Source organism: Periophthalmus magnuspinnatus, chromosome 4, assembly GCF_009829125.3.
Source record: "Periophthalmus magnuspinnatus isolate fPerMag1 chromosome 4, fPerMag1.2.pri, whole genome shotgun sequence".
NCBI lineage: Eukaryota > Metazoa > Chordata > Actinopteri > Gobiiformes > Gobiidae > Periophthalmus > Periophthalmus magnuspinnatus.
The window spans coordinates 6981968-6991033 of NC_047129.1; the positions used below are offsets into that span (position 1 = coordinate 6981968).

General features: G+C 40.6%; 1 protein-coding gene across 1 annotated transcript; it reads right to left on the reverse strand.

The window, feature by feature from the left end:
• Nucleotides 1-4389: 4389 nt before the first annotated feature.
• On the reverse strand, nt 4390-8073 carry LOC117370051 (histamine H3 receptor). The gene is given in 4 exon segments (XM_033965406.2): nt 4390-5704; nt 6814-6980; nt 7468-7543; nt 7545-8073. Coding segments are annotated over 4 exon segments (1302 nt in total). The 5' UTR covers nt 7746-8073; the 3' UTR covers nt 4390-4846.
• Between the last annotated feature and the right edge of the window lie 993 nt (nt 8074-9066).

A 9066-nucleotide genomic window follows, 5' to 3' on the forward strand; every position in this document is an offset into this window, starting at 1 on the left:
TATTGTGGGAGTTCTTTTAACTTGTGTAACTTGAGTAAATGTATGCCCACAGCAGTATAAATAATCTAGCAGTTGCTGTAGAGACTAATACAAATTTTCCATAGATGTACGCACACTATGCATCTGATATCATTTACATTAGCATAGCACCAATCACAAAACACATCGTTTGGATTTGTGAACTGACTGGGATTTTCAGTTTGACGCCTGTAACTATTGGGTCTTAAGTCTCCCGTTGCGCACTGGAACAATGTCAATACGAGCAGCGAGCAATTTGTTTTCTATTTGCAAGTCCAGCTGAGGCTCTACACAGGTCTGCCAAACCTTCTCTATTCATCTCATCCTCCTCTGACCTTTGGAAAAATGTACCCAAATTGGCCACGTCGAAAAACCCACTTCTTGTTCTGCCATCAAGTTTATTTCCAAGTATGTTTTGAGAAGCAACCATCTCACAGTGTTCAAAGCAAGGACTGTATTATGCTTGTCCAAATGTGTGTCTCCGTATGATGTGATTTGTTGCTGACATTGCAAGGTGAAGTCTTTGTAGTTTTTTGAGGGGGATGATCCTTTCAAAGAAGCAGTCACCACATTAGGATGTCTTCGCCTCCAAGGTTGACAGTTAGACATTAATTTATACTCACAGCGTGGGTGATTTGTCAACATGTATTTTTATGTTGGCTGTATAAGAAGACATTTCATTTGACATGGGTCCAGTGTCCGAGATGCTGAAGTGTTGAGTTTCCCTCAGAAGTGGTGGAGTCCTTCATAGAAAAAGGGTGAGAAGTTCTGTCAGCTGGGAAGATATTGAAGTAAAGCTGCTGGTCCTCAACATGGAGATGATCCAGAACCTCTCAGTTTTTTCGAAAGTTTCAAAAGTAGGTGGCTGATTCCTCATAGGGACGTCCATGATCAGCCTGGAACAGCATATGGGATATCATTAAAGTTGTATTAAACAAGTACAGGTGTTTTCACTGCCTTGAAAAACCTGCATTTTTACCATGAGCAGGTCTGCTTTTCAACATATTTGACCAGTTACTTAGCTTGGTTGCATCACTTGTTTGTGATATCATTCTTGGCAAAAGTTACATAGTGCACCTTTAAGTTCACAATTTCTGTCTTTTATGATAACCACAAAAATGTGGATGTCGGTTACCATGATACTTGCCTGAAAAGTCTTATTGAAAAGCATATGTTCTCACTTGTCTTTCTGCACTCCAGAGTGACTCCGCACCTTACAGTAACGCGACAGGAGCTTTTAAACAGCTCCTGACATGGGGTCAAAGGGCATGTGGCGCTATCATTCAACACTAGCAGAATCCATGAATCCCAAGGGTTTCTGTCACACACACTGACAAAAACAAAAAGACTGCACTCCTCTATCCGAATGCTCAGGCAACATGGCAGCTATTTTAAGAAAGAAAATGTGTGAACCTTATGTGGGTGCTGGTAAGTGAATGCTTGCATACATTGGGATAACATAATGACCTGATGTTCTACTAAATGCTATTGCTTTAGTGGATAGATTATTGACAAGATAAAACAAGGTCAAATAAACACTCGATTATAAAAGAACAACTTGAAAATACAAATACTGCTATATTTTATGCAGGATTATTTAGAGTGTGGACTCCAAAACAAATTAAAATCTTGGAAGTTGAGTTATGTCTCATGCATGTCTTCTATGGCACTGATTTTATGAGGCTTCCCTGACAAAGCCCCACCCACCCCATTAAGCACTACACTACGTGCTCTCACATAGTTTGATCACATGATTTTTTGAAAAGAAAAAAGAAAAAGAAAAGTACACTAAATAAATACTAAATAATAAAATAAATTAGTAATGTAAATCCTAATGATGATTCCTGATAATTACATAGTCCACTGAATACTATCTATAGGCAAAGTGCCCGGACATTACAGTATCAGTTGGCTTATGTATAATGAAGTGTTGGCTTCACTGTGTTCCCTATGGTTTTCTCAGAGGTTCTGCTTTTGCTCTTAAATACTGTCACAAATTCCCAGCTGGCCCCGAGCCGGCTGTGTTTCCCGGATATTTGGAATCCCAAAGGAGTCTCACTACTTTTTTTTTCCAATTCATTGTCTCATTTTGGAAATATGAAAAAAAAAAAAAAAAAAACTGTTTAGTCACTTGTGTCTCCTACTTGTGTGTTATTTGTTAACAGATAAAAGACACATTTAATATGCTAAAATGACTTCTTATTTACATCCATATGGCTACCACCAAAACACTGATGATCAGACAAAAACTAGTTCTCAAATGTGTCACCTTTGTTAGTGTATGCCTAAAATGTATGCCTATTTTGTGTTTTCTGTTTGTCCTTGTCATTATCCTTGTCTCACAGTTTGTTGTTGTCTGTTTGATGTTAGGGACAGGTCTGCAAATTGGTTCTTGGGGCATGTAATTAGTTAGGCTTGAAATGTAACAATTCTCCATTTTCAGTAAATAAATAAATAACATTACACTTTTTCAAGTTCAATCCATGTCCATATTCCCAATTAGCCTTCTTCAAAAGACTGAAGAGTATTATTGGCACAGTTGAGACAAAATATAGGTCATTATTCATGCCCCTCATCATTCAGAAATATTTTACTTTCTGTTTTAATCTGTTTAAGTGTATTTCCTACTCTTGATGCTGCAGATGGAGTTGCCAGGCAACTGCAGAAGAATTTAAGAAGTCCAATTTTCAGAGGAAAGTTGAAAAAAGTGAATAATTACACAATTTTACTGTGAGGACTGTAGATGTAACCAAAAATGCTTAGTTATATGACTCGACAAACTGTATGTATGAGTAACAATACACACAAATACATTTTAGAAATTTGCCAAGCTTTCATAAATCAAATATTCTGTAGATCTTCATCTAGCAAAAATACAAATTTGAGGCAAAAAATAAGTGCAAACAGCCAGGCTGTACAGCTCGTTGGATAGGGCGAATGCAAGTTCAAAGCCTGGGGACAGTTAGACCAGAATAACAAATGAGTTAATATGGTTCAGTATTGTAACTTTTGTATTTAAAAACAGTGTATATAGTACTTCTAAACTCTTTCCATGGTAATTCCTATCTCAAGTCCAACGGCACTGAAAAAGAAGACAACTGGTTTACCTCTAACTCATCCATCTCTGCTCAGAATATAACAGCATAAAAGTAAAAGAAACTTTAAAACAGGATTCTGGATTATGTCATTAAATTTAATAAAGCTGTTATCTACCTAATCCTCCACATACATAGCAATGCAGGAATATTCTAATATTCATTTTTATTTCTACTTTTCTAACTATTGATGTGTACAATGTTTTACACAATAAATGTCGTGAAGACACTTTTTTATGCACTGGACACTGAGACACCACTCCAGACTACCTAAAACAGTGGTTCTCAACCTGTGAAATTGGTCAAAGTCTGAGATGAACAGAAATTTAAAATAAAAAAAATAAGTCTGCATGGCAAAAGAAGGTGCACAATGTTGGACAATCCAATTCAAACTGCTATTTGTCTAAATATGAAGTTATATATAAGCATTTGATTACTGATACAGGCTGAGTTTTTGGAGCAGAGGAGCCTCGGTTGTGTCTGGCACAAGCAGGGGGCATTTCAAGGACAAAGGGTTGAGAACCATGGGCATAAAGTAATCTGATATAACATGTGAAGTATGGAGAACATTACGTTACCCATTGATTATAAAGTAAACACATCCACACTCAAGTCTCAAGCTTTCATAACCTTAGGCATTTCCATCTTTATTATTTCTTTGGCTACTTACACTGACAAACATTCAGAGCCAAGAGATGTACAAAGTCAAGTCAAGTAGCTTATAGCTGCTTCTGTTGTAAAACTTCTTTGAATAAATAATGTGCTTTAGGAACACCACAAACTATCTTGGCATAGATATTACTATACAAAAAAGTCTTCTTTTTATAGTGCTGTACACTTTTAAACATCAACATGAACAATAGAGTATTTTAAAGAAGTGCAGATATCCACTCTGTCCCTGTATGGGCCCTTTTCACAAATGACACACCACTATGGTTGTATTACACGCAATAGTCAGTCTTTAAATAAAGCTTATTCTTTTACTTAAGTGCTTCATAGTTTCCCATGTTAATCTCTATATTGCTGCAAAAGCTTGAATCTTGAAAGCAATGTAATTATCTTAGCAAGAATGTACTGTGCGATCTTGAAGAAAAAAAAATCAAGGCGGCTAAAATCCTTCATGTCAGTTTGGTTGTCATTACAGATAACAGCTTGTGGTTTCTTCATGGCTGCTGTAAAAAAAACACTCTAAACGCCATTGTCAACTCCAACTGTGCTTTTTCATCCACACAAGCAGTCACCATTTTGAAAACTTTGCTGTGCATACTACTATATAATATCTTAGCCTAAATTATGCTAATTGCTCTCCTATGCATAATGATCTCTGCCTTAGCGCATATAAAGCCTTAGGTATGCCACTGCTCTCACAAAAGATTGTCTGCCTTCTGCCGAAGGTGAGTGCACATTTGAAACAGCACAAGAAGGCATATCTTAAAATGTCTGACATCCGGCCTACAAGCCTTTAATCAAGCCCACTTACATCTGCTCTTTAAGGTGACTCTCAAGCCAACGGCCTTAGCCTATTATTATGAAATATTAACTTATACTAAAAGTGCAGTTTCTTCTCCCTCTTTTTTATTGCTATCCCACAATATTGTCTTTGATGCAAACATTTCTTTTATATCGGAAATTGTCTTTTTTTCAATGGAAGAACAGTGTTTTTTTTACAGTGTTTTTGACCACACAACGTACAATACTGCATTCATAAAGAATGGAAGTGCAACTGATTTCCTCTAACAGGATTGTATCTCGATTTGAGGCTGGACTGATTGTCTCTTGGGGCACAGGATCTTGGAGAAAGCCCTTCGGAAACTGCTGTGGCATAGAGGGTACAGGAAGGGGTTGATGGCTGAGTTCAGCCATAGCAGCCAAAAAGTCATCTCATACCAGTAGTTCTCCACACACTCCCCACTGCATGCTGCACGGATGATCATTAGGAGAGTGTATGGGGCCCAGCAAATTCCAAATATGCACACAATTATCGCAAGCGATTTAGCAATCTTTATGTCTCGAGAAAGCCGAGACCCCGGTGCCCTTCGTGCTGGGGCAATGCATGAAGCTGTAGGTTGGAACAGCCGGGAGTTTTTCCTTTTGGGGGAAAACCTCTCGCTTTGTAAGAATATCTGAGAGGTGGTGGGCTCTCCGCTAGAGGAGGGTGACAGTACGTCATCATGCTCGATGACCGCTGATATGGCAGTGGGCTCACTCGATGACACTTTACGAGTTTTGACAAAAAACACGGACCATGCCACTGTCTCTTTGTGCTTCCTGGGGCTGGGCTCGGGCTTGGGCTCCTCTTCGGAGCAGGCACTGTTGTTCTTGTTCCTGCGATGGATGTTCAGGTAGATGCTGAGATTGAAGAAAGCCACAGAAATAAATGGAGCAAAGAACTCAAAGGTGGAGGCGCTAAGGAGGAAGTACCAGGTGAAGTAAAACTCAGCATAGCACTCGTGAGATGGGACGACGCTCTGTCCCACCACAGACTCCCAGAAGATAATGGCAGGGCCATACAGGAGGAAGGCCAGCACCCACACAGCCACCATCTTGAGCACCGCCTGCCGGGTCATGTTCCTCTGCGCTCTGTATTTGACCTGCCACAGATAGAGGACACAAGAGTCATCAGTGCTTATTTAATACACTCATTTTTCCTCCTGCTAAAGGCTCCTATACACACTGACAAATGCACTGCCTCTGCTCAGAGCCATCTCAGCCTGTGTAAATAAAACCCACTCATGACGCCGTGTGTCACTGGAGCTAAAGAGAGAGGGGAATGTCAGGCTCGGAGCGCATTCACCAGTGCAACACAAAAGTGTGAAAGAGACATCTGGTTTCTGAGATTCACTCCTCCTCCCTACCACCCAACACTTTCTGTGCACACACGCTTGCACTTTACCTCTACCAGTCTAAAGTCTGTCATTAAATGGTCTCCTCTATTTACCACTCTGTCTTTTGTTGTGGGGTTTTTATCCATTCGTTGCCTAAAATCATCGCTGCAGTTGTACCAGCTGGGTATCTGCCTACAAGACAATGATGCCGCTAATTGTCCCTGTGGTTAATAAGCAACTTTACAAATCCACTTGGGCATCAAATCAAATGCATTATAAAGAGGAGCCACTCCATGGGGCTATTAATTCATTCTGGCTCCCTGCTTGAGTGTGCATTGTTTGGCAAAAAGGCATCCCATTTCAAATATAAATCCGCCTTCCTGCGCCTGATAGATGAGGTACAGCCTGTTACATGGAGGGATGGAGCCTAACAAGAGAACTCCACATCGGTCTATAGAGACAGAATATATAGGGCACGGTGTCAAAATGCTTTATTTAAAAAGAGAGAGTGCGGTGTATGCTTATGGCTGTATAGATTGACAAGTCATCTGCCACTGTTTGCCCTGGCAATATTTGTGGAGCAAATTAATTGCGCTGTTCAGTATTGGAATAGAATTATGGAGACCTCTGTGAAAGACTGGAGGAGAGGACAAAATACACACTCCCCTAAGAGTGACACATGGACTATTAGTGGTAAGGTGCACAGTATGTTGCATTTATTGTGTGCAATGTCAGCAAAGGCACCATCTGTAATATAGGAATTTTTGTAGAAAAAAAGTTCTGTGGTTCAAAATATAATAATGACTCTTTGAGTGAGTTTTATCTCATACACACAAATGAGACTCTATACTAAAGATACATGTGTGTTTACTTACTGCTCTGGTGACTGACAGAAACCGGTCATAACTAATTAACACAATGTTGAAGACAGAGGCGGTGCAGAGCAGGTAGTCCATGACCAGCCACACCTTGCAGAGCCCTTTGCCCAGCATCCAGCGGCCCGTCAGGTTGTATGGGATGTAGACTGGGATGCAGAAGGCACCTGTACATGGAACAAACAGATATGCATATACAGGCTGCAGGATGATTCACCCTAGTGCCACAAGTCACAATTCATGTGCGAAACCAGCAGCTCAACCAAGTGAACCAGTGACCAAAATGTTCCTCTGCAGTGCATTTCAAACAAAGAACTGTCTGCACATGTGGCCCCATTAAAGTACATGTCAATCTCAATAAATGAAAGGATAATTTGGTGTGTTTTGTCAAAATAAATGTGTCAATTGAAGATTGATAATGATTTTCTTTTTTGTTTTACAAATAAAAAATATAAAATTAATAATGAAGGACAATAAGGGTCACCCAAACTAGCAAATTCACAAACTGAGGCATACTGTAATTAATCCCACTAAAATCACATGCATGTTTTAAGGCGTGATTTTTCATTCACACTGAAAAGAACAAAAGACACGAAATGTGCCAAACGAGAGACAAGGGGTGGCACAAAGAATAGCAGAAGGCAAGCAACTCACCCACGAGAAAATCTGATATGGCAAGGTTCAGAAAGAAGTAGTTGCTTTGAGTTCTCAGGGTTTTATCCACAATAAAAAGCCATGATGACCAGCGCGTTCCCCGCGACTACCACGACCACCAGAGTCACCATAAGCACGGACAAGATCATCACCAGATAACCCGGGAAGAGTGTCCCAGGCTCGGACACAGCTGGGGTCAAGTTGCCGCTGGAGTTGGACTCCAAAACGTGCGCACCCATAGTTAATTCACTGTTAAAACCATCGTTGTGCTTTCTCATTTCACGCTGACATTGACCGACCAAGTCCAATTACGCGCCCAAACGTTCTTCTCCACTTTACTAACGGGTAAATCATGAATGGAGAGTTGTGCGTAAAACGACACGCGTTGCCCCAAAATCCCATTTTGCCTTTTGCCAGCGAGTTTGATCTGCGGAGGCTCAAGTTTCGATACAAGTTTGTGCGTAACGGTGACAGCAGATCCAGCGTGGGCGCGCACTCTACTGTCTGTGACGCTGGTCAGAGTATTTATGAAGAGTGCTGCATGCTGGATGTGTGAGAGCGGAGCGCACAGCTGCTTTTGTCACGGCGCAAGACTCAAGCAGCGGAGTGCATCCCGGCCCGTTTTCAAATTAAACCTGCCACTGATGCGCGTCTTAAAATGTAGATGATCCATTCTGCGAGATGTCAATTCAGATCATACATTAAATACCACTCACACTGGATGAACATCTCACTGCTTTAAAGTGCCTCTACTTAAAATTTGTAAAAGGGCAGTTGTAAGGATTAAATTTATATCCAATACACAGTGGAGAATCTACAACTAACTGAGGGCGTATTTGAGTTTTAAAGGGGCGCAAAATCAATGCTCTTCAATATAAATATTGACCATGCCTCAAATGAAGAAGCGAACGCGTTTAAATGAGGGTGCAATGCACCCTTTGCGCCCCTGTGCCAACTGTACTACTACTATGTGGCTGCTTTACGCACGACAAAATCTGCAGCTTTTATTGTGTAGGCGACAGAATATCCGGTCTCGGTCCCCGATGAGTTAATCTTGATTAACTTTAGGTTTCTTTGTCCGCAGCAGCCGCGTCTGATCAAAGGCTGAAGTCTGCAATCAGAAAGTGAAGTGGTCCAGACGCTCACAGCGCATTGAGGTGAACGTGCAGGGAAGGGCAAGGCGCGCTGCTACGCGCGTGCCACGGGGTTCAGTCACACCCAAACCTCGTGCATTTCAGTGATTTACAGGTTAGTGTGAGCAACAGGGGAAAAGGGGAACGGACAACACCCAAAACACTGACAGACTTTATTTGTGTCTAATATAATTTCATCTTAAAACGATGACCATGCGTATGGGAAGAGTCTCAAAGTCTTTTGATTTAACATCAACAAGGCAATTTCTCAGTCAATCAAAAAGGCTATGGGCATGGACATTCATTTCTACAATATTACATGAATAATTTATTTTTTGTGACCATTCATTTGGTATTTTAAAATGTATGTCACAAAAGTTTGGCAAACAGAACTGAGTCTCGGTGCTAAGCTGTTATTTCAACAAAGTCAAGTTGCATTGCTTTCATAAATTGAAATTCATACAAG